Here is a 25,448-nt window from a genome sequence, read left to right on the forward strand (position 1 = left end):
TAGCCCACCCCCTGCTAACACCATACTTTCTTCATGTGTATTATAAGCCCTGACACTGTTCACTTACCTCCTGGGTGTCTTCTAAGGATAAGTTTTCGGATCTCATCATATACAAAGATGAGGAAGCTGTATGGGAAGGCACAGAACCACCAGCTAGGCCTATGTGAGAAGAGAAAGCAAAGAAAATCATTACTACAAGATATCAGGATTATTTTAGGCTATAGATGGTGGGCGGAGTTTTTTGCTTCTCATGAATATGCAGGACTACTGGGCTCATGCACATAATGGAGAGGACTGCTTATTGTCCATGTTATTCAGGAGGAGATCTCTGGATCAGCTGCACAGAACAATGTAAGTGATACATCATTCTGTTAAGCTTCTCTGCTTCTATGCTACCATGAGATAGGACAGCCTAAACCTGCTGACAGTCTCTTTAAGTATCCATCAGTTCTTACACTTACTTTAATGGGTACATTCTCAGTGCGATGTCCATCCCAGGGCAATAAGACAAGAATGCTGCAAGAGCTGTTTCTTCAAATAGACCAAAAATGAGGATCTTGTTCCTGTAAAGATAAGGAGATACACAGAATAGTTGGTTGAGAGTCCGGAATGGGATGGCTCTACAGAGAGATCAGATCCATCTGGGAGTGATCAGAGCTTTTTATTACAGGGGACATTCTCATCTGAGGTGATCTTGATGTTAAGATAGATGCAGGTCTCAAAGATAGGACAACACGTATGAGACATCTATGGCATGTCCTGTAGCTATTAGAGATGAGCGATCCGGGTTCGGGTTCGAGTCGATCCGAACCCGAACGTTCAGTATTTGATTAGCTGGGGCTGTTAACTTGGATAAAGCTCTAAGGTTGTCTGGAAAACATGGATACAGCCAATGACTATATCCATGTTTTCCACATAGCCTTAGGGCTTTATCCAAGTTCAGCAGCCACCGCTAATCAAATGCCGAAAGTTTGGGTTCGGATCGACTCGAGCATGCTCCAGGTTCGCTCATCTCTAGTAGCTATGCTATCGATGTCCCAATATAAAATGCTACATCCTCCCATTCCCAAGATAGGTGTTACAACTTGGTTGATTGACTATCTGAATTTATCTTAACTGAATGGTCAGATGGGTTGGATTCTTTTGGTTGTTGCAAAAAAAAGTGTAAATTTTAGGCACAGAGGGTGTGACCAGGAAGCTGAGGTGGCCTGAATTATGTATATATGAAGCTCCCTTTAGCCTTGTATTCACACCCCATTTGGCAATGAAGTTCCCGCCCACCTGACTACTCAGTGAAAGGTGTAGTCAGCCAAATAGTTAAATCCCTATATGGAACAGGCAGGCATAGCAAGAAACTAAAAACTCTTGAGGATATAAAATGATATATTTTAGGGTGCATCATATGCATTATATGCAGATATGATGCTACGATCAGTTATTTAGATCAAATCTGCTGCGGATCCGCAGCAGAAAATCCGCGGTGCTGCTGTGTGTGTGAAGCTACCAGGCAGGTTTTCAATAAAGGATTGTCCGATCTTCCTTTTCTTCTGACAGGTTTGTTAGTTTCTTATACATTATTTATACTGAAGGATCCTGGCATGCTAGGATCAGTCATGTGACTGCAAGAGGCTGGCACTTCTATAGCTAAGCCAGCCCCTTGTAGTAATGTCAACAAATACAGGAGACTTTGTTGGGTCCAGTTCATTAGAGTTGTTTATTATAAACCAAAAGCATCTCCAGTTCCCTGAAAAGTCAAGTAGGGCTCTTTAAGATAATCTAGGTTTTGGGCTTATGGTTACACTGTGAAGAGTAGAGTTCCTATTTTCAGTTTTGGTTTCACTGAATTTTTGTGACATCTGGTGCAAATTTGATGGTTCAGAATGAATTTACTCATGTCTATTGACTAGTGATAAGCAACGTTTGGCATTTGACTCCAGTGGACAAGTTGGATGCAGTCCTAGGGAGTCCTGGAAATCATGGAGACTGCCATAGGTCATAGGCCGTATCCATGTTTTCCTGGCAGCTGCAGGGCTTTATCCAACTTCTTCAGGCCGTGGGAGTCAAATGCTGAAAATTCGGTAAATTCGCTCATCAACAGTTCACTACTGTCAATGTTCACACTATAAGACAGAATGTACATATAGAACATAGATCATCTTCTAAATATATACAAGGTCTCCCTGACAGGGAAGTGCGCATTGGTTTCTGCCAACTCATAGCACCTGCATGTTATTGTATCTGCCTATTGACCTTCTGGCTACTTACTTCATGCCCTGCTGGAACACAGAGTTTCTTCTGGTTTTGCAGATGATGACATCAGCCCACTGTACAACCACAATACTGACAAAAAAGGCTGTGTGACATGTGAATTCCACAATCTTACGCTGTTCATATGTCTAAAGAAGAAGGAGAGAATAGGCAAGAAGTCATTTTTGTGGGTTAGGGTACATTTCCACCACCCTGCCAAACCGCCTTTATACATTAGCATCTTAAAACGACTCTGTACCCACAATCTGATTCCCCCCCCCCCAAAACTGCTTGTACCTTCGGATAGCTGCTTTTAATCCAAGATCTGTCCTGGGGTCCGTTCCGCAGGTGATGCAGTTATTTTCCTAAAAAACAACTTTCAGCCCTGTGTCAAATTGGTGTGGTCTAGAGTGTGTATGTCCTAGTATTGCAATGCGCCTCCGTGGCTGCTCATCACTAGGAATGCCCTGGGCAGGAGTTCTCCTATTCATCACTTGCCTGAAGTGATGAATAGGAGAAATTGTTCTAGGGGCATTCCTAATGAGGAGGAGGGCAGGGAGGAGGGACGAAGGAGCAGTGCAATCCTAGGACATGGGTAATCTAGGCCACGCCAATTTGACACAGGGCTGGAAGTTTAAAAGTTGTTTTTTTAGGACAATAACTGCATCACCTGCCGAACGGACCCCAGGACAGATCTTGGATTAAAAGCAGCTATCCGAAGGTACAAGTGGTTTGGGAGGGCTCAGATTGTGGATACAGAGTCGCTTTAAGACTGACATATCCTATGAATCCCATACGGGTATATCCCTTTAAGAGATCCCTCATGAGTAAATGCTAGCCACTTACCCATTGTTGGCCATAGCTGTCTTCCAAGTCATTGCAAGATCTGTCATCCCAATTTAACCGAATGCCAACCAAGTGTGATGGCAAGAAACCATTCTCTGCCAAGATGACAAAATACGAGAAGAAGCCACCAAGAGCCTGGATCATACCTAAAATGAGAAATAAGTGATCGTTCAAAGCTAGAACCTTCCAGCGTATTCACTGGCCTCTATGCCATTGGTATCCTCACCTCCTTTCTAAGGAAATTTCATAAATGGTTGAGAGGCAAAATGAACCACCAGCAAACAGTGCAGACCCTGTTACATGTAAATGGTTGCATGAAGGATACAGTGATCGTTTGTGCGGACTGGCCACATGATTACTCATACCTTCTAAAGGCACTGTAACCAATCGACGCTTGCTTGCGTCCTTGCATGGCCCCATATTAAGTCACGTAAAGGGACCCCTAAGGAATTACTATATAGTATCTCTTATTCTTTTATTCTTGTCTAACATGTCCATACATTTTACACGGAAATGTCAATTGTCAATTCACCAAACTCAACTGGTGCCAGAAAGTACCAGAGATTTGTGATTTACTTTCATTAAAAAAAAATTCAAGTCTTCCATTAATTACCAGCTGGTGTATGTCCTGCGGTAAGTGGTGTATTCTTTCCAGTGTGGATTCTATGGGAATTAGCTACTGCTCTGGACAGTTTCTGACATGGACAGAGGTGGCAGCAGAGAGCACTGTGTCAGACTGGAAAGAATACACCATACAGGACACACAGCAGCTGATAAGTACTGGAAGGCTTGACATTTTTAATTAAAGTAAATTAAAAATCTCTGGCATCAGCTGATTTGAAAGAATTTTTTTTTTTGTAAACTACACCTTAAAACACTGAGGCAGATCATACATTACTGTAACAATGGAGCCTGTCCTGATTTAATGCTGCCAGTGGCTCGAGCATTTGGAAATTGATGACAGATTTCCTTTAATTCTGTTTACCGCGTGGTATATGTGGTAATCATGTATACAATCCTTTATACTCACCAATTTGCCCATAGGCCATGCTGATCAACCTCTCATTCACCAGTTTGTCTGTACGGGGATTTCTTGGCTGCCTCTTCATAATGTCGCTCTCAGCTGCTTCATAGGCCAGGGAGATGGCGGGAACCTAGGAAATAGTGTTTATGAAACGATAGTCATAGTGAAGGCTTATTGTTCCCAATGGTAAAACATGTAGAAACTTTTTGTTCATGCTCCTTACTTACCATGTCAGTCCCCAGATCAATGCACAGAATGGTGATGGTGCCTAAAGGCAGAGGGATGTTGGCCATGATAAAGAGCAGGAAGGGGGTGATCTCAGGGATGTTACTGGTCAGGGTGTAGGCAATTGACTTCTTCAGGTTGTCAAAGATAAGGCGACCTGTGGACAGAACAAGTTAGTCACCTGTATACATCTACAGACATTGACGCTCTCAGCTTTCTATGCCGCTACGTAATTCATTCTTACCTTCTTCCACACCGGTGACGATAGAAGCAAAATTATCATCCAACAAGATCATGTCCGCAGCTTGTTTAGAGACATCAGAACCTGCAATTCCCATAGCCACCCCAATATCGGCCTTCTTCAGAGCTGGGGAGTCATTTACACCATCACCAGTTACAGCCACAATGGCGCCCTGCGAAAAGGAACCGAGGCAAGCTAAGTCTAAGTTCTTTCTGTTGACCCAGTGCCGGCACGTATGGTCAAGTCATGTATTGTCAAGTCCAAGTGACTGTGTATACATGAGGGGCCCTGTGGATCACCTAATGGGTCATTGTTGGGTCCTTATGTTGTGTGTTCTTGTAAATCCAAATGGGTCCACAAGAGAATCTAAGACCAAATTATTCACAGCCGGCAAGAGTTTCATTGCAGTCTATAAAATCTAATAAGTGCAACAGTCAAGTTTGCCAAATGTATCCGATACTGGGCAATGTGCAAGCCAAAAAACAGCTATGCCCTCACCTGACGCTGGCAGCCTTCCACAATGATGAGTTTCTGTTGTGGGGATGTACGGGCAAACACGATCTCTGTATGGTTCTGCAGGATCTCGTCTATCTGTTCAGTGCTCATGTCTTTAAGGTCTGTACCATGGATTACACAGGCCTTAGCATCCCTGTTCAGTCAAAAAATACAAGTTACATATACAGAAGTCGAGGACAACCAAAGCATTCCTAGCACTCTATAGATAATTTCATCGACCGATTTAACCCAAAACCTGAACATCCTCATTTAAGGTCCCCATACACCGTACACTTCGATTGGCTGATTCCACCAGTCGTAGCGGATTCAGGCATGAATCTAAGGTGTAAAGGGACGTTCTGACAGATCATGTTGATGGTGAAAGGGGTCGGCCGTGATGGAAAATCATAGAGGGATAAGCCACAGCGAGAGCGCTCAAGCTGAAACTTACCCCACCCATCCCTCCCCATAGAGGAAGCATGAACACTCGGCAATGCCAAACATTCTTGCATGTGAGGAGGACAGGCGGCAGGCAGGAGACATAACTGACTATAGTTTGGCTGTCAGTTGTTGAATGTGTATGGCCTCCTTTAGGGATAAGCACCATCTCCCAGTACCCCTAACTCGCTCACAGGGGTCTAAAAAGCAGAGATCTAAACTTCTGTTTGCAGGATCATCAGACAGGTGTTAATGTCTTTCCTACCAAAACATTGGCTCAACATGCAGAGCTGCTATTTTGTTGGTTAGGAAAACCCAACCCATAGAATTCCTCTGGTGTTAGCAGACCGTTGGTGTAAGGACTCAAAAGCAGTATAGACCTCAGCTTCCTCGACCCATAATCCTCCCCGAAGCGCAATGTCCCCTTAGTTCCTTCAAGATGTGGTGTTTAGCTTTACCTGGGATTAACCTGGGAGACGGGGATGTTGAGTCTGGCTGCAATGTCTTCCACGGTCTCATTGCCCTCTGAGATGATGCCCACGCCCTTGGCAATAGCTTTGGCTGTGATTGGATGATCACCAGTCACCATGATTACCTATTGGAAAATAAAAATTGACACTTGACATCTTTTCTATTTTAATGGGAACCTCTCAGTGGTGTTTTTGTGAGATATCATGGAGACGTCAGACGATCACTTTGATGGAGTCCATAAGTTTCTAAAAACTATAAACGCACCCAAATACCTTTGTCCATCTTTAGAAAATTATATGGCTAGAAATCACATTGGTCCTACAGAAATGGTCTCCTACTTGGGACTTTTAAGCTAGAAGTTGTAGCTTTACAAGACCTGGAAAGCGACAGGTTTGAAACCACTGTATTAGTGTGCCCATAAACCTGCATGATGACACCTAGCTAATAGCTGATCTATATGTTATATGTATCCTGTAACAGATGAGGTTCAGGAAAGAGGGATCAGTTGTGATGAATCTCAATGGGAAATAAACTGCTGCCAGAAGGGTCTGTAGGTGACTCCCATGTCTACTCGGCCAAACTGAGTACACATTGAGGACAGGAGGAATGCAATTTACATTCATTATTTTTTTTTTAGTTATCATGGAGAACACGGCACTTCCAGAAAACAGGAAGTCCTGTGTATCCCAGGCCACCTGAGCGCTCACAGAGAAAAATCATGGGATTGATGGACACATTGAGCTGGGACTCTCTGTACTGGCCGGAATCCCTGTGTTTAGTCTGTTTTTTTTCAACCGGCACAAGTCAGAAAATTAGCCTACAGGAGACTGGACCTGGATTTCTGGTAAGTTCAGCTATGTTTTTGTATTTTACATCTATTGTTGATTTAAATTTTGAAAGTTATAACGACAGTGACACTTTAAGGGGTTTGGGTCCTTCAATGAGTATTGAAGCCCCTCAGGTCTGAAAACTGGCGGTGATCCAAACTCCAATCCAACTGCACTAGAACATAGACACAGGTCTATGCTATGGTACAAATCAAGGATTTTTTTTTGTTCTCTGCTGAAAATATACAAGTCTAGATGGAAAACTGGGCTGGTCGACTGTTAGGAGACAATTTTGCCTGTTAGTTATTCTTCGATCCATCTGACGATCATTTTTGCAATATTTCCTTATGAATATTAAGCCCCTCTTACCTTGATACCGGCACTTCTGCATTTGCCCACTGCGTCTGGTACAGCTGCTCTGGGTGGGTCAATCATGGACATGAGTCCTACAAAGCAAAGGTTCTCAGTACTGAAATTAAGGTCCTCGGTATCGAAAGCAAAGCCCTTGGGATGCAATTCCTCAGGGAAATAATAATGGCAGAATCCTGGAGAGAAGGACACAGAGAGAAAGCCCATCAATGCACAGATATACTACTAAACACAGACTCTACATGAGCAAGAGGACATGTCAGTAGCACACTAGTGCGACCCAGGTATGGACCACAATGACCAGAGAGACAACACAAGAAATGTTTATGAATCCCTGATAATTATTATAGCAATAAATGCTCTAATATACTTTTATAAATTATTTTTTTTCATACCCAATACTCTCTCTCCGAGTCCTCCCAGCTCCAAGTATGCATTCTGGAAAGCCTCTTTCAGCTCCTCATCCAATGGTTGCTCTTTGCCCTGGATTAAGATGGTGGAGCAGACGTCCAGAATCCTCTCTGGGGCCCCCTTCATCACAAGCAGGTAGCGATTATCATTAGGGTCTTCAGTCTCATGGATGGACAGCTTGGGAGGAAGATGAGGTATAAAGAAGATCAAGTTAGGGCTCCACCTTATTTTTGGAGATCATATTACAAGTGGCTACCATGACAGTAGCAATACACTATAATTCTTTGTGTGTCCCTCTAAGGCAGGGATGGGGAACCTTCGGGCCTCCAGCTTTGGTTGTCCAGGCATGATGGGAGTTGTAGTTTTGCAACAGCTGGAGGGCCGAAGGTTCCTCATCCTTGCTCTAAGGAGTCAGCAAGTATCCACAGTAAAAATGAATCAGATTAAAGGGGTTGTCTGGTGTTATAAAAACATGGCCACTTTCTTTCAGAGACAGCACCACTCTTGTCTCCAGACAGTTCAGGTGTGGTTTGCAATGAAGCTCTATTCACTTCAGTGGAACTGAGTTGCAAAAGCAAACTTGGGACAAGAGTTGTGCCGTCTATGAAAGAAAGTGGCCATGTTTTTATAACGCCAGACAACCCCTTTAAGGAGGCTGTTCATGTTTGCCAGCAGCCGTAATCCAGAGCACACGCTTTGCACATGTGGGCAAATGTAGCTTTCAACTATTTCTGTGTCCTGTACCAGTGGCTCCTTGGCTCGCCATTTACTCTTGTAAGCCCCAGTCTTCTTTAACCCTTAGGCCAACAAGAGGCCAGGAGCAGCTGAGGATGTAATCACGGCTTGTAACAAACCACTCGAAGACGACTCAGCAGATTGCAATGGGAACAGGAAGAGGTGAGGGGACTACCTACTTAGTAACCAACCTATTATACTAGGTAGGTAGACTCTCTTAAGGTAGATATACTGTAAGTAGATAAGTAGATACTCCCATTTCATAGGTCAGTGGGCAGACCTCTCCCATTTAGTAGGTATATACTGTATTTGGTTCGTAAACCCCCAATCACAAAAAAGGAATACTCATACTGTATGATGGAAGAAACAGGGCCATAACTTCTGTGTAGAGAACACAATAGGGAGCCTATTAATGTATGGGGGCACAAAGAAGAATATACTGCTATGTAGGCACGCTGATAGTGTTTAGGAGCACAAGGAAGGTGTTATTTTTGTGTGGCACAAAAGGGTCTACCTACTTTATATTTGGAGGCACAAAAAAGGACTAATATTACTTTATGATGGAACAAACGGGGCCATAACTTTTTTGTAGAGAAAACAATAGGGGACCTATTACTGTATGGGGGCACAAAGGGGAACATATTGCTATGTGGGAACGCTAATAATGTTTGGGGGCACAAGGAAGGTGTTACTTGTGTGTTGGGCACAAAAGGGTCTACCTACCTACTATTTGGAAACACAAAAAAGGACTAATATTACTTTATGATGGAACAAACAGGGCCATAACTTCTGTGTAGATAAAATAGGGGGCCTATTACTGTATGGGGGCACAAAGGGGGGCATAGTGCTATGTGGGAACGCTGATAGTGTTTGGGGGCATAAGGGAGGTGTTATTAGTGTGAAGGGCACTAATATGGTATTTTGCACAAAAGGGGGCACTTCTATTGCGTGGGGCACACAAGAGGTGTACTAGTACTATATGCTAAATCTGTGACCCATGAGTGTGCTGTCTCCATCTTCTATTGTGAATATCTACGGACTTGTTGATCCGGTCTGGTGAGCCGTGGATGGTTTAATTTTTTTGTAGGCTTTGTTATAATTCCTGTGCTGCTGGACATTGTTGCAATTGTGATCTGGGTGTAGAGATGGCTAAAGGAGTTTCATAGAACACAGAGAAACAATAAAGAGGCGGGCCCCCTCCAAGCAAGGGCCACATGCAGAGAGGCAATGACAGATCTCTTAACCAGTGAAGCAGACTATCTGGTGGTGTGCGCACTTTATATTTAGAGCTCAGGCCTTCCTTTCTGTCCTGTGCCGCTGAGCAGAGATTAGGGTAATGTAGACACGCAATGTACGGTCAGGCGTAGCAGGCCAGAGAGGTAGAGTTAAAAAGCTTTTATGTTATTATGAAATGAATGTTAAGAAGGATCAGGATGGGATCCTGCAGCAGCTGGGACTAATCTCTAGAGACAGGATAACAAAGGTGGTAGAGGAGGGTGAGAGGCACCCGAGGCATGCAGGGAAGGCTGGGGTGAGGTATGAGGCTATCAGGAGTTGTGTTAAAGGGGAAGTCCAGTCCAAAAAATTAAAATGATCAGCATGATCATTGGGCCTATTCCTCTATCCTTTTTCACATTTGGTATGGGCCGTTTGGTATGAGACCGCCCGGGTCACGGAACGGCCAGTTTTAAAAAAAATCTCTAGCGCCTCTGAGTTCTGATGCGGGCGCATCCATGCGCGCCCGCATCAGAACTCACCACTGCACACCATGAAACGTGCGGCCGGAGCCATAGTGCCCACTGTCAGTTTTCTACGGCGCCGCTAGAGATCCCAGCCGGAGCGTATACCCTGTGTATACACTCCGGCCGGGATTCCCTCGGCCTGCAGCGCAACATAGGTTCCGTACCAATGACAGCCGTTGCAACAATGGCCGTGATTAGCATGGAACTTACGTTGTGTGAACATGGCCTAACACTGTAAGAGTCCATTCACACATGTCAATTCTTCAGGCGGAGAGCAGAGTTACGCTAAAAATTCCATTGAATCAATGGGACAGGCGGAATTTCAAGCTACATCCACCGTGCGGGCTCTGCTTACAATTCCACCACTTTTGCTCAGTGTGATCAGGCCCTAATACCTGTGGGTATGAGAAGCCCACATTGACCATTTGGCTGAAGGCTCATATATAAGTGGCCTCCTCACTATTTTACTACCATCATAGGCAAGCTACTTTGACTGTCTATATGTTAAGCACATTGCCTTCTGATTACAGTTGAGCGGACTTGCCAAACTGTTCGGGTATGGCAACGTTATCCAAACCCAAACGCTTGCCATTTGACTGGAGAATTTGGATGCTGCCTTAGGGATGGCAGTAAAACATGGATGCAGCCATAGGCTATAGCCTGTATCCATGTTTTCCAGGACTCCCTAGGGCAGCATCCAACTTCTCCAGCTGCCAAGAGTCAAATGCCAAGCTTCTGATTTCAGAGAACATTGCCCAACCCGGACAATTCAGGAACTCTGCTTAACACTACTTCTGATGCTTACATTTTTAGAAAAAGACTACAAAAACTTGATTTTAGCTCCATAAATATGTATAAAAGAAGAAAGGGTTGTGGAATGATTTCCCTTTTTAAAGAGTCCTTGTCATCAAAAATAACTTCTGACACATCATAAGACCCTGCTGAGACCCAGTGTGAACAGTAGATATAGCCGGGGAGAGAGGCAGCAGCTGTGTCACTCCCCAGCCGTATCTCTGTAATGGCCAATTCCGACAATATAGGTCTATAAGTTCCTGGATATATCTCCTTATCACATCAGTTCTCCGCAGTGAGACCCCCTGTGATCAATAACTTTTGACATGCCTGATGACGTATCATAAGATATTTTTCACGTCAGTGACTCTTTAAAGATGATTAATCACTGACCTGATATTTGTTTGTGGAGTTGAAAGGAATCTCGGCTACTTTCTTGTACTTCTCTCTCATGGCCTTGACTGAGCCACAAGACAACTCAATGCACTTCAGGAGAGCGGATTCAGAGGCATCACCAGCCACATCCCTCTGTGAGGAAGACAATGATCAGGTTATGGACCAGAACCCTCACAGGCTTCTACATTGAGCAGGCAGCGAGGCCGGAATACAGTGACACATACATAGTTACTGGGACAAACGTAAAGACGAGCATCCACACACTGACACAATGATACCCAGCTCCAGCCGAGGCGCTAAGGTCACACACCTTCAGTACGGGAATGTTGTCGTTTCCGGCTTTGAAGACGGCACGGTTGCAGAGGGCAGCAATGCGAGACAAGGCCACCCAGGTGAGAGAACTCTTGTCAAATGAAGCACCTAAGAGAAGACACATGGAAGAAGGAAGGAGAAGGTGCTGGTGAGATGATGGTTTGAAGACAAGATGGGGAAAACCTCTGCTTTCTGTGTGACTCCCACACCTGACTGATCCTCTGTGGTGTCGGCCTCATGAATCTGGTTGTCAAACCACATATGTGCCACAGTCATACGGTTCTGTGTAAGGGTTCCCGTCTTGTCTGAGCAAATGGTTGATGTAGATCCCAGAGTCTCCACAGCTTCCAGATTCTTCACCAGGCAGTTCTTGCGAGCCATACGCTTGGCGGTCAGCGTTAGACATACCTGTAAGACACAGTTAATTGCTTTTAAATTGAAGACTCGTCATTGGATTTGTTGGGCCCTGAACAATAAAAACCCAACCAATGAACAGCCTCTTCTTCTTTATGCAAAACAGTGCATATATAGCATATTGCAGCCTATATAGATCTTGCATATACAACAGGTATAAAAAGCATAAGATGTATAAAATACACAAAAAACAACAATATCCAACGTCTAATCCATTGCAGACTATGAAGAATGGTAACAAGTCCATATGCCTGGAGCCACATAGTAGTCCCTTAAAATCATTCGCAAATCATTTTAGTTTTATCATTGGGATCCACAGGGATATAATGGAATAAGAATTCCTGACCCCACATAGATGCAAGGAGGTCATGTATAATTCCCCAAAAAGACTGTGTTGCTGGACAGGTCCAAAGAACATGGAATAGGTCTATACCGAGGCTTTTGCATTTGGGACAATGGTTTATATAAGCATCTGGGAGAGTCTTCCCTCTTGCTTTGCTGTAGCTATAGATCTGGAGGTATCGCCGTTGTTGGCTGGGGGGGGTAAGTGATATTTTTGGGAGTTGACGTCAAAGGTTAGGTACGTACCAGTCGAGGAGTCTAACAACTCAATATGTTTGGTTTCAAGGTGTCAATATGTTTGGTCTTGCACAAGTGAAAGAGTGAATTTTGGTGCCCTTGAGGAAAGGCTGGGTTATGCCATAGTGGAAAAAATTTTGGTAAAGAGCTTGGGAGTTTGTTGAGTTTCCGAATGGCTTTCCAAGCAGCTATTGTGTGCATAAATAATACGCTGACTCGGAGGTGATGCAGGGTTTCCGCATGTTTTGCGTATAGGAGGGCGGGTAGAGCCCATAGGACTGCTAGTTCAATTTCTAGTTGGAAGCTGGAGAAGTGACTAGTGTTCAGTAACCAGTCCCTCATGTGACTAAACATGGCTGCCAATTAAAAGCCTGACATTAGGTAGCTGTGCTCCTGCCTACGGTTTTGGCATTTATCTAAATGTTGTGATCAATACCAGAGCCAAACTATTATTCTCACTGGTGCTGGATCGTCTGATATCTTCAATTGTTCACATTGGTGGTCTATGATAACTGGTGGTCTTGTTCCCCTCTCTTTGCCATACCTATTGATCTGTCATATGCCTTGTACCTGGATCATTATATAGGATAAATAAGCATATCAGATACTGTTTCCCAGCATGTGTTCCTTCAATACCATAGAGCTACCTAGAACCAAGTAAGGGGTTCCCCAAGAGACATCATTGACACTAGTTGTTACAGGAGTATTATAACTTTTCTAAAGAAATAGGCTTCAACATAACCCTGGAAGTCAAAGTTCTCCAGTACTTACAGTGACAGTGGCCAGAAGCCCCTCGGGTACATTAGCCACAATAATTCCGATGAGGAAGATGACAGCCTCTAGCCAGGAGTAACCCAAAATGAGAGATAGGATGAAGAAGGTGATTCCCAGGAACACTGCCACACCAGTGATCAGATGGATAAAGTGCTCAATTTCCTTGGCAATTGGGGTCTTTCCAACTTCTAGACCGGAAGCCAATGTAGCAATGCGACCCATCACTGTTCGGTCTCCTGTGGCAACGACGACTCCACGGGCTGTACCTGTAAGGTCACCAGGTGGATTAGCAACGAGTTTCCCTTCTTTTTGGTTATATTACATATATTGCATCTTGTGATGTCCCATTATGCAGGCATTTTATACAGTGTGGTAATCGGGTTGGCCAGGATTATACTAAAATACTCATTGAAGGGAAGTGGGATCACTTATGTCAGTAAAAAAAAAAATCGCCTTTCAGTTATACTCTATAGGTGACTTATGATCAATAGCAATGAAGAATTACGTGAACCATTGTAGGGTACTTTGACTACCATGTAACGTTAGAGGATCTTTATGTCTCTGACTATATACTTTGTCAACCTCTTTTCCTTAAAGTCATATAGATTTCAATACAATATTACATTTGAATACCTCTAGGTTCTTCTAAGAAAGTTTTATAGTCTTGATTATCTTGTTGGTCGACTCAAAAAAGTCTATACTGATATCCACTGGTGTCCACTGCTATGCCCACCCCAATTTGAACAGCAGTCAGTTTAATATTGATCCTGATTCCCCACATACACATTTACCCCCAGTATCCCGAGCTTTCATGTGTTTTCATGATAGGAATCAGCTGCTGACAACTCTGAATAGGGGGAATCTCCCATGCAAACAAAAGGATCTGGCATAGTGGAAACTTGACAGCCTAAAGATAGCCATACACATTAGATACAGTATGTGTCAGCCAAACCCACTCATTACAGTGGGACCGGCCAACTATCTAATGTGTATAGTGGCCTTCCAACTATTCTCTGGCAGACGAAGTCAGGGAAGAGAAGGAAGCTGCTTGCCCAGCAAACAGCCAACTAAAAAAGTTTGGACAGGTTTTCCCTTCTACCATCGGGGAGAAACGGTTTCATACAAAGTAGAGATAAGTCCATTTGAGAGTTGGAGAGTTACACATGTAACGTGTATGGCTACCTTACCATTGGCCAACCTTCCCCAGGGATATAGTTTTTATACTTCTAAGCAAAGTATAATTACCTTCTACGCAGTTGGTGGAGAAGAATGTGATGTTACGTGTCTCAAGAGGGTTGTCGTGAGTGCAGTCAGGTGACCTAGTCTGGGGCTCAGATTCACCTGTCAGGGAAGAGTTATCTACCTAAAAGAGCAGAAGGGAGGGAGGAAAAGAAGAGACAAAGAGTTAAGGAATGAATAAGGAGGAGAAGAAATATAAAGACACAGAAGAAATTCATATTTTGTAAAGTAGAGAGAAGACAATCAAGTCACTCTTTACAAAGTGATCTTGTCCTAGTTTCTCTTCAAATTCCAGCAGGATGTCCCATAAAAGCCTATGGGAGCTTCCGGAATTCCAGACAGCTCAGAATGTACACCTGGAAACTGTCCAGAATTTCGATGTGCTGGTCAGCCCAGGCCTGCATCAACAAGTACTGCTGGGAGCTGCGCCTGGCCCTGAAACTGGCGGCATGCAGCGCTGTGTTTGACAGGGTGGCATGGCCATTGGCAGGATTATGCCCTCCAACCACAAGAGGCCGCTCTCTTCCCCCCCAGCACTCGCAGAGAAGGAAGGGAGAGGAAGAAGCCAGAACAGAGCAGTGCTGCATTCGTGAAGGTGAGTATGGCTTTTTTTTCCCTTCAGTTTTTACAGTCAGGAATTACTGATGATTTCCTGAAGCCTCCTGAAAGACTTCCTGATCAGTATTTCCTCACCTTAAATGATACAGACATGTACAGGAGACCTTAGACATGTTGATGTTTCAGCATCTGATATACTACAGCTACTAGGACAAAGATTTGCAAACACCAACTAAAATTTTCCCACTGTACATAACATAACCTCTACGTAGAGCAATAGCAAATACCAATCAAAGGTAAAGTAAATTGAGGGCTAAAAAAAAAATAATCTTTATTAAGAGTAAACTATTAAAATACAGCCACAAAACTACGCTTTATGTTTTTACCACTGGCTATTATCCTTGATTCATATTGTGCAGTGTTGAGCAAACTTGCCAAAAGTTCGGGTTCAGCAATGTTCGTCCAAACCTAAACGCTCTGCATTTGACTCCCAGCATCTGGAGAGGTTGGATGCCGCCCTAGGGAGTCCTGTAAAACATGGATATAGCCATAGGCAATAATAAAGATTACTTTTTTTTAGCCATCTATCGTTTTGTTGGTATTTGCTAGGACAAAGATTTGGTAGACGTTCCTCAGTGTGGATTACATAGGTATGAATATAACCGATTTGGAAGGGAGCAAAATTAAGAGATGTGGGTGAAATGATATTACTGATATTATTGTTACTCACTTTGCAACCATGGGCAGAAATGATCCTAAGATCAGCTGGGACTCTGTCTCCACCTTTGATCTCCACCAAGTCACCAACCACAACTTCCTCAGCGTTCAGCTGCATCTTTTCACCTTCTCGGATAACTAGAGCTTGCTGGGAGAAGAATGGAAACAAACAGTAAGCATAGGTGAGAACAAAGAGATTATGAGTGGAGCACAGAAAATAGAGAAGGTTCTGATGGGAATGGAGTAGAAGATAAGTAATACAAGAAGGGAAAAATTATGGAAAAAGATTGAAGGTTTAAGGAGAAATAATGCTGGAGAGCTGGAGACAGGGTGGACCCATACACAAACCACCATACACACCTGGGGAACCATGTTCTTGAAGGATTCCATGATCTTTGAGCTCTTGGCCTCTTGGTAGTAGGAGAAGCAACCAGTGATGATCACCACCGCGGCTAACACAATACCTAGGTACAGCTAAAAGAAGAAGAAGATCTACAATCAAGAAATAAGTTATCAATACTTTTAGAAGGCACTTTCCCCTAATTTAGATCATGGTATCACTAGCAGACCTCATGAGTGATCATTCTAGGGTTTCAAGTAGCTTGACATTAACATTCTAATTTCACATTCTCTATCCATTTTATCTATGTTAAATAGTTTAACAAATTAGTCCCCATTCTCCAAACACCACTAACACCAGAACCAGTCGACCATCTGATGTGTATGGTGACCTGCCAACTCTTCACTAATGGCAGATGTCGGGGAGAGAAGGATCAGCAGTTGGGTTTACAGGCCCAATCCTTTTGTTCTCAGAGGAGATAGGCCCTTGTCCTTGCTTTCTATCATCTCTCCATTCAGAACACTTGTATTCTCTGCCAAACTGAACATGCACATGTATAGAAGTGATAGCTTTTTGCCAAATAAGTGTTCAGCTGACAGCTACATTTAGTGTATGGCCAGCCTAACACAGAGTTGTAACTTGAAGCTCCAGGGTTCTAAATCAAAACAGGGCCAACAGGGCCACCAATCTAACACATTATACATAATACTGCTGTCTTTTATTGTGGCACAGGGACCCTAGGTGCCCCTTACGTTTCAGAGCCTAGGTGTAACTGCCTCCCCTCACCCTCCTATACCTGTGCCCCTGACAATCATTGCCGATACATTTCTCGACGTCCGGGATCAATAGACAGAAATATCAGTATTACAAATGTACAGATAGCTGGTCTGCTCACATTGTCGTTTGCGGGGTCATCCTCCGTACCCGCTTGGATCCCGTATGCCAGAAAGCAGAGAATAGCTCCAATCCACAACAGGATGGAGAAGCCACCGAACAGCTGACGGCAAAATTTGATCCACTCGGGTGTGGTAGGTGGGGGAGTGAGTGCATTGGGACCATCCCTGGCCAGGATCTCCGCCGCTTTACTGAGCGTCAACCCCTGTAAAAGCAAGAGGAAAACAATTAGATAAAAGACACTGCCCGAATTTTTTGGCGTAGCTCTGTGGTTCTCAGCCATGTCTTTGATCAGGTGCAATTGTTTTATCTAAGTAGGCGGTGTACATTACTGTGTGATATCAATGAACCACTAACCTGTACACAGTCCGTGTTGTATTTCCGACACACTTCCTCCACTGACATTTTGTGCTCTGTCTGCAAATATAAAAAAAAAGTTATTTAGGGACAGTAATGGGTACACAAATAACCCCCATACACTGCTCACTGAGGAATCTACCCCAGTTATGGGACATCTCCTGGACCTAGCTGTATGATATGGACAGCATGGGCCTCTGAGGTCCCTTTGGGGTTGTGCTTTCTGCTAATGCCCATTGGTCCAACCACTTCTATGAAGAAAAATGATGATATCATGAGCTCAGGAGATCCCCAAATCATTGAACCTCAGGAAGGTATTATAGAATGCTGTATCTCTGGGCAAGGAATGAGATCTAGACCCTACCATATCAACACTGTGTAAAGTACAAGGCAAGTAGGACTCACCATGGCCACTTCTTTCTTGAGATCATCCATTTCTTTCTTGGCCTTCTTCTGGGGAGAATCCCCCTCCTTATTATCCTGCGTGGTGGCCACACGGTAACTATCTGACCGGCCGTACTGCAAAACAAGAAAAAGAAAGATCATAAGGAATCAAAGAATATAATGATATATCTCCTAAACATATACTATACACATTGATCACTGAGTATAAAATGCTTTCTGATCAATTGCTTCTATTATTAATCTATTCCAGACAAATATTTCATGGGAGAGAAAGAGAAACAGATAGCAGATCATGACACCACCGGACTAAACAGAGGCAAAGTCCGTCACATGACCACGAGCTTCCACAAGACCTTAGGATGAGTGTCTCTTTAAATAAATCAATCTATAAATATCACAAATAACTAAGCATTCTCAATGTTTTGTTCAGGTGTTCAGGTAACAACCCATATGGCCACTGTATAGATCCTACCTACCTAGCTCTCTCAGACTTTGTACAGCATGGCTGCTGGGATGGTGTATCTAAACTACAAGTTAAATGTGCCATTCGGCTCTCTAGGAAAGCTGGGTGGATATGTATCCTGTTTGTGATAGTGTTCCCTTCTGATACAAACCTTTGAAGATGGACTCGGCATCTGGATCAGGCTTCTATGGTAGCTAAATGTATCCGAATGTCACAAGTTCCTATATGTACTAGCATGGGAGGTGAGCTGGTGCCCCGACACTATAGACACACGTCTATATCCGGTTTGCGCAAACAGACAGGAAACCACTAACCAGTAAAATCTCAACTAGCACATTTTGCATATTAGCAGGATGTCAGTAGCCACAAGGATACTTCACATGAGAGAACATAAAGAACCATATGTCCAAGAAGTCGCCATAAGAGGTAGAAGTGGCGCCTACAGCCTGGTAACTGCATGGAAAACGTTCTGTATCACAATCTATCTATAGAGGGTGCAGATAGTGGGGTATCTATATAGGGTGCAGATAGTGGGGTATCTATATAGGGTGCAGATAGTGGGGTATCTATATAGGGTGCAGATAGTGGGGTATCTATAGAGGGTACAGATAGTGTGGTATCTATATAGGGTGCAGATAGTGGGGTATCTATATAGGGTGCAGATAGTGGGGTATCTATAGAGGGTACAGATAGTGGGGTATCTATAGAGGGGGCAGATAGTAGGGTAATTATAGAGGGGGCAGATAGTAGGGTAATTATAGTGGGGGCAGATAGTAGGGTAATTATAGAGGGTGAAGATAGTGGGGTATCTATATAGGGTGCAGATAGTGTGGTATCTATAGAGGGTGCAGATAGTGTGGTATCTATAGAGGGTGCAGATAGTGGGGTATCTATAGAGGGTGCAGATAGTGTGGTATCTATAGAGGGTGCAGATAGTGTGGTATCTATAGAGGGTGCAGATAGTGTGGTATCTATAGAGGGTGCAGATAGTGTGGTATCTATAGAGGGTGCAGATAGTGGGGTATCTATAGAGGGTGCAGATAGTGGGGTATCTATAGAGGGTGCAGATAGTGTGGTATCTATAGAGGGTGCAGATAGTGTGGTATCTATAGAGGGTGCAGATAGTGTGGTATCTATAGAGGGTGCAGATAGTGTGGTATCTATATAGGGTGCAGATAGTGGGGTATCTATAGAGGGTGCAGATAGTGGGGTATCTATAGAGGGTGCAGATAGTGTGGTATCTATAGAGGGTGCAGATAGTGGGGTATCTATAGAGGGTGCAGATAGTGGGGTATCTATATAGGGTGCAGATAGTGGGGTATCTATATAGGGTGCAGATAGTGGGGTATCTATATAGGGTGCAGATAGTGGGGTATCTATAGAGGGTGCAGATAGTGTGGTATCTATAGAGGGTGCAGATAGTGTGGTATCTATAGAGGGTGCAGATAGTGTGGTATCTATATAGGGTGCAGATAGTGGGGTATCTATATAGGGTGCAGATAGTGGGGTATCTATAGAGGGTACAGATAGTGGGGTATCTATAGAGGGGGCAGATAGTAGGGTAATTATAGAGGGGGCAGATAGTAGGGTAATTATAGTGGGGGCAGATAGTAGGGTAATTATAGAGGGTGAAGATAGTGGGGTATCTATAGAGGGTGCAGATAGTGTGGTATCTATAGAGGGTGCAGATAGTGTGGTATCTATAGAGGGTGCAGATAGTGTGGTATCTATAGAGGGTGCAGATAGTGTGGTATCTATAGAGGGTGCAGATAGTGTGGTATCTATAGAGGGTGCAGATAGTGTGGTATCTATAGAGGGTGCAGATAGTGTGGTATCTATAGAGGGTGCAGATAGTGTGGTATCTATAGAGGGTGCAGATAGTGGGGTATCTATAGAGGGTGCAGATAGTGGGGTATCTATAGAGGGTGCAGATAGTGGGGTATCTATAGAGGGTGCAGATAATGTGGTATCTATAGAGGGTGCAGATAGTGGGGTATCTATAGAGGGTGCATAGAGTGTGGTATCTATATAGGGTGCAGATAGTGGGGTATCTATAGAGGGTGCAGATAGTGTGGTATCTATATAGGGTGCAGATAGTGGGGTATCTATAGAGGGTGCAGATAGTGGGGTATCTATAGAGGGGGCAGATAGTAGGGTAATTATAGTGGGGGAAGATAGTAGGGTAATTATAGAGGGTGAAGATAGTGGGGTATCTATAGAGGGTGCAGATAGTATGGTATCTATAGAGGGTGCAGATAGTGGGGTATCTATAGAGGGTATCTATAGAGGCTGCAGATAGGGGGGAATCTATAGAGGGTATCTATAGAGGGGGCAGATAGTAGGGTAATTATAGTGGGGGCAGATAGTAGGGTAATTATAGAGGGTGAAGATAGTGGGGTATCTATATAGGGTGCAGATAGTGGGGTATCTATATAGGGTGCAGATAGTGGGGTATCTATAGAGGGTGCAGATAGTGTGGTATCTATAGAGGGTGCAGATAGTGTGGTATCTATAGAGGGTGCAGATAGTGGGGTATCTATAGAGGGTGCAGATAGTGGGGTATCTATAGAGGGTGCAGATAGTGTGGTATCTATAGAGGGTGCAGATAGTGTGGTATCTATAGAGGGTGCAGATAGTGGGGTATCTATAGAGGGTGCAGATAGTGTGGTATCTATAGAGGGTGCATAGAGTGTGGTATCTATATAGGGTGCAGATAGTGGGGTATCTATAGAGGGTGCAGATAGTGGGGTATCTATAGAGGGTGCATAGAGTGTGGTATCTATATAGGGTGCAGATAGTGGGGTATCTATAGAGGGTGCAGATAGTGGGGTATCTATAGAGGGGGCAGATAGTAGGGTAATTATAGTGGGGGCAGATAGTAGGGTATCTATAGAGGGTGCAGATAGTAGGGTAATTATAGAGGGTGAAGATAGTGGGGTATCTATAGAGGGTGCAGATAGTACGGTATCTATTGAGGGTGCAGATAGTGGGGTATCTATAGAGGGTGCATAGAGTGTGGTATCTATATAGGGTGCAGATAGTGGGGTATCTATAGAGGGTGCAGATAGTGGGGTATCTATAGAGGGGGCAGATAGTAGGGTAATTATAGTGGGGGCAGATAGTAGGGTATCTATAGAGGGTGCAGATAGTAGGGTAATTATAGAGGGTGAAGATAGTGGGGTATCTATAGAGGGTGCAGATAGTACGGTATCTATTGAGGGTGCAGATAGTGGGGTATCTATAGAGGGTATCTATAGAGGCTGCAGATAGATGGGAATCTATAGAGGGTATCTATAGAGGGTACAGATAGTCTGGTATCTATAGAGGGTGTAGTCACACAGAGGTCCTAGTTCTTTTTGGGATCTAACAGCCAATGGGGTGCTGGTACAAAGTATGAGTGGGGCCTGGTGCTTTGGTGGTTCTGAGCCTAGAACATTCTCTTAGTGAACAGCACAGGTTGGAAGCAGAATCTCTGATTGGCTTCCTGTCACTATGCTTCCATGTACTGGACAGATTGTCCCTGTCACTCTGGTGTATAAAAGCTTGAGATACATTGTCTCCATAATTCCTTAGTATTTGCACCACAGAACATAATCACTATCCATAAATCCTAAAAATTTCCTCCAGATACTTCAGATAATGTTTTAGCCAATATTTTCTTTTATTTTCAAAATATCTATAAAAAGTTTTTTTTCCTTGTTGCTAAAATATCTAAATGTTCTCCATAAGCTCATCCCTCTCATCTATGAAACTGCAAAGTCACGCAACCTGCAATACCACTTCCACCACCAGGTGGCAATGTGAAAGACTGACAGCGGACACATTATAGCCCTTGTCATGTACTGTCGCCATCTTAACCCCTTAGTCACTGACTTCTTCTGGGCCTTAATGACTAAGCAGATTACAATTTTTAAGGAGGATGGGAAAAAAACAGCAATTTTATCATCTTTACTCTATAGAACGTTACAATTACAGCAACACCAAATCTATATACTGTATATATTTATATTTTAATAGTTTGGGATTTCACAGGCCGATGATTCCTCCGTATTTCCCTAGGGACGGATGACAGCTGCTTTCTGCAGGATGGGTTAAAATGTTCAGTTCCATTATTTTATAGAAGTTTACTATTTTGGGGGGTTGGGATGATAGGCATCCTATTAGACTCTGCCATATAATAGGTGCACTAATATGGCAGACCCAGGCCCAACCAGCTGCCATGGAAATGCTTAACATCCCGTGATTGTGTAATGGAGGTGTCGATGGAACAGCAGAGAACGCCTCCCTCCCACAAGGTGCCGTGGTCATCAGACTGCAGCATCTAAGGGGTTAAATGGTATGGATGAAAGAAGAGGAGCAGGAGGCTGTGATAAGGGAGTAGCATTGTCTCTATTTGCATAGAAAATACTGCCTCTGCTGGACAGGGTGTGCTCCTACAGCAGTGGTACTTACTATGTATGTACAATAAGATTGGCGACAAGCTTAGGTCTGTACTGTGTCCTAGAGTAAGCGAGGATGTTCTCATTCATTGACAGCAAGTAGAATTCTGCTTAAGGGGCACGCCATAGGTAAAGGGGCACACCATAGGTAAGTGTGCACGCCATATATAAGGGGGCATGCCATAGGTAATAGGGGCACGCCATAGGTAAAGGGGCACGCTATAGGTAAGGGGGCATGCCATAGGTAAAGGGGAACACCATAGGTAAGGGGGCACGGCATAGATAAAGGGGCAAGCCATATGTAAGGGGGCATGCCATAGGTAAAGGGGCACGCCATATGTAAGGGGGCATGCCATAGGTAAAGGGGCACGCCATATGTAAGGGGGCATTCCATAGGTAAAACGGGCACGCCATAGTTAAGGGGGTATGGCATAGGTAAAAGGGCACACCATAGGTAAGGGGGCATGCCATAGGTAAAGGGGAAAACCATAGGTAAGGGGGCACATGCTGCTCCTCTGGGCTGGTCATTGGGATGGGCTTTTCACCTAATGCACCTGCCCAATACAGGTCATTGTCTTCTAAAATGCTATAGCAGGATGACAACCAACATGGCCTCCATTACAACTGACTATAGATCACCACCCAGGTCTTAAAGAACAAATCCGTCATATATCAATTTCCCATCTTACATATTGTACCCTTCTTCCACCCAACAGGGCGCATAGGTAAAACACTATGCAGAAAGATAGGGGGTCTACATGGGCTACTGTCACATTATATTCCAAAGCAGAGCTCCCATTAAACCTAATAATGAGCCTATATGGTCTAGATAAATTATAACATCCCGATGTACTGTATATACTACTCAGCATTTAATAGTATGTACTCTAGACACTTGAGATCAGCATGCACCCCTTCTCTGCATGATGCCCAGTGTTGCCTACTACTTGTATATAGACAGGATTACATCAGGGCTGAACCGGTTAATAGCTGTGAAAGAGACAGCAATGAAATCAGCATCCTAAAATGGCGCTGGAAGAAAATCCCAGCTACGGACGGATGGGCAGCAGAGACGCAGTCAGCTCCCCCTCCCTCCTACCCCACCTTGCATCTCCCATCATGCCTCTGCCCGGCTCATAGTCATCTTTCTACGCTCTGCCTCTCATCCGATACACCAATTACCGTCCCTCACCCTCCATCTGCCTATTCGGGCTGACAGAAATCTCTCGCCGCCAACTAACCCTATATAGTATCTGCCCTTAACCCTTTGCAGTAAACGCCTGTGTTCTCCAGAGGCTGTGGTGTCGGTGTGCCCCCCGCTGCCTGCCCACACATAGCGTATAACCTTGGTCCTTATAATCCATCTGTGACCTTGTCTCTGCAGCACTGCGGGAAAGGCAGCACCGGCGACAAAATCCACAGAATGGGAAAGTCCTTTGGCTCGGAGCCAACACTGCAGCAATGGCAGCATCTGCTGTGTGTTCTGCTATCACTTAGAGGGGAGACCAAGGGGACCCCAACAAAATCATTCTCTTGAAATGACATTGTTATATAAATGAATTTCATGTTATCATGTTAGTATTACTATACAGTGAATGTAAGCACAAAAATCACAAGTCTGCTTTTGAGGGCAGGGGGGCTATACCCATAGCTTATGTAGTCCCTAATAATTCTGGTAAGGAGGACCACCATCATAATAGAATGCAATTTAAAACATTGACACGGGTAGAGTCTCAGGATATACCTAGGGGCTCCTATACCACTGGTTATATGTGACCAGTCTAGTGGTCATGCCTCCATATAGACTGTCTATGTGACCAGTATAGATTTAGTAGTCATACCTCTGTATAGATTCTCTAGACCAGTGTATTTCTTGTGGTCATACCTCCAGATATACTCTATTTACATAGAGAATCTATCTAGTGGTCATACCTCACTATAGATTGTCTATGTGATCAGTGTATATCTAGTGGTCATACCTCCATAGATTCTATATGTGACTAGTGTATTTCTAGTGGTCATACCTCAGTTTAGATTGTCTATGTGATCAGTGTATATCTAGTGGTCATACCTCCATAGATTCTACATGTGACTAGTGTATTTCTAGTGGTTATACCTCAGTTTAGATTGTCTATGTGATCAGTGTATATCTAGTGGTCATACCTCCATAGATTCTATATGTGACTAGTGTATTTCTAGTGGTTATACCTCAGTTTAGATTGTCTATGTGATCAGTGTATATCTAGTGGTCATACCTTCACAGATTCTATCTTCGACTAGTTTATTTCTAGTGGTCATACCTCACTATAGATTGTCTATGTGATCAGTGTATATCTAGTGGTCATACCTCCATAGATTCTACATGTGACTAGTGTATATCGAGTGGTCATACCTCTATAGATTCTATATGTGACCAGTGTATATCGAGTGGTCATACCTCTATAGATTCTTTATGTCACCAGTGCATATCGAGTGGTCATACCTCGGTATAGACCAGCTATGTGACCAATATATAGTATCTCTTGTAGCAATACCCCTATATAGCCGGGCTATGTGACTAATATACATCTAGTAGCCAAATCATGTGACTAGTATGCTGTATATCTAGTAGCCATACTTTCATGTAGACCAAGTACTTTATGTGACCAATTTATATCTAGTGTCCGTAACCCTCTTTAGACGAACTACGTGACCAGTA

The 25,448-nt window shown here is 43.8% G+C and overlaps 1 protein-coding gene across 3 annotated transcripts in view; it reads right to left on the bottom strand.

Moving 5' to 3' along the window:
* Window positions 1-25,448, bottom strand: part of ATP1A3 (ATPase Na+/K+ transporting subunit alpha 3) — a 55,133-nt gene that overhangs the window by 2,633 nt on the left and 27,052 nt on the right. For 2 of the 3 annotated variants that reach the window (XM_069948774.1, XM_069948772.1), the window contains exons 2-22: window positions 17,849-17,962; window positions 17,444-17,503; window positions 17,088-17,291; window positions 16,213-16,326; window positions 15,866-16,000; window positions 14,584-14,701; window positions 13,336-13,604; window positions 11,781-11,979; window positions 11,570-11,679; window positions 11,257-11,391; window positions 7,579-7,771; window positions 7,184-7,359; window positions 5,975-6,111; window positions 5,082-5,232; window positions 4,587-4,755; window positions 4,345-4,499; window positions 4,124-4,247; window positions 3,094-3,239; window positions 2,266-2,396; window positions 462-563; window positions 68-159 (exon numbers count right to left, since the gene is read on the bottom strand). In XM_069948774.1, the coding sequence (XP_069804875.1) occupies window positions 68-159; window positions 462-563; window positions 2,266-2,396; window positions 3,094-3,239; window positions 4,124-4,247; window positions 4,345-4,499; window positions 4,587-4,755; window positions 5,082-5,232; window positions 5,975-6,111; window positions 7,184-7,359; window positions 7,579-7,771; window positions 11,257-11,391; window positions 11,570-11,679; window positions 11,781-11,979; window positions 13,336-13,604; window positions 14,584-14,701; window positions 15,866-16,000; window positions 16,213-16,326; window positions 17,088-17,291; window positions 17,444-17,503; window positions 17,849-17,962 (3,034 nt within the window). Of the gene's footprint in view, window positions 1-67; window positions 160-461; window positions 564-2,265; window positions 2,397-3,093; window positions 3,240-4,123; window positions 4,248-4,344; window positions 4,500-4,586; window positions 4,756-5,081; window positions 5,233-5,974; window positions 6,112-7,183; window positions 7,360-7,578; window positions 7,772-11,256; window positions 11,392-11,569; window positions 11,680-11,780; window positions 11,980-13,335; window positions 13,605-14,583; window positions 14,702-15,865; window positions 16,001-16,212; window positions 16,327-17,087; window positions 17,292-17,443; window positions 17,504-17,848; window positions 17,963-18,462; window positions 18,658-25,448 lie in introns of those variants that run through there. The other variant, XM_069948771.1, reaches the window with a different exon arrangement.

This window comes from Dendropsophus ebraccatus, chromosome 12 (genome assembly GCF_027789765.1).
Source record: "Dendropsophus ebraccatus isolate aDenEbr1 chromosome 12, aDenEbr1.pat, whole genome shotgun sequence".
NCBI lineage: Eukaryota > Metazoa > Chordata > Amphibia > Anura > Hylidae > Dendropsophus > Dendropsophus ebraccatus.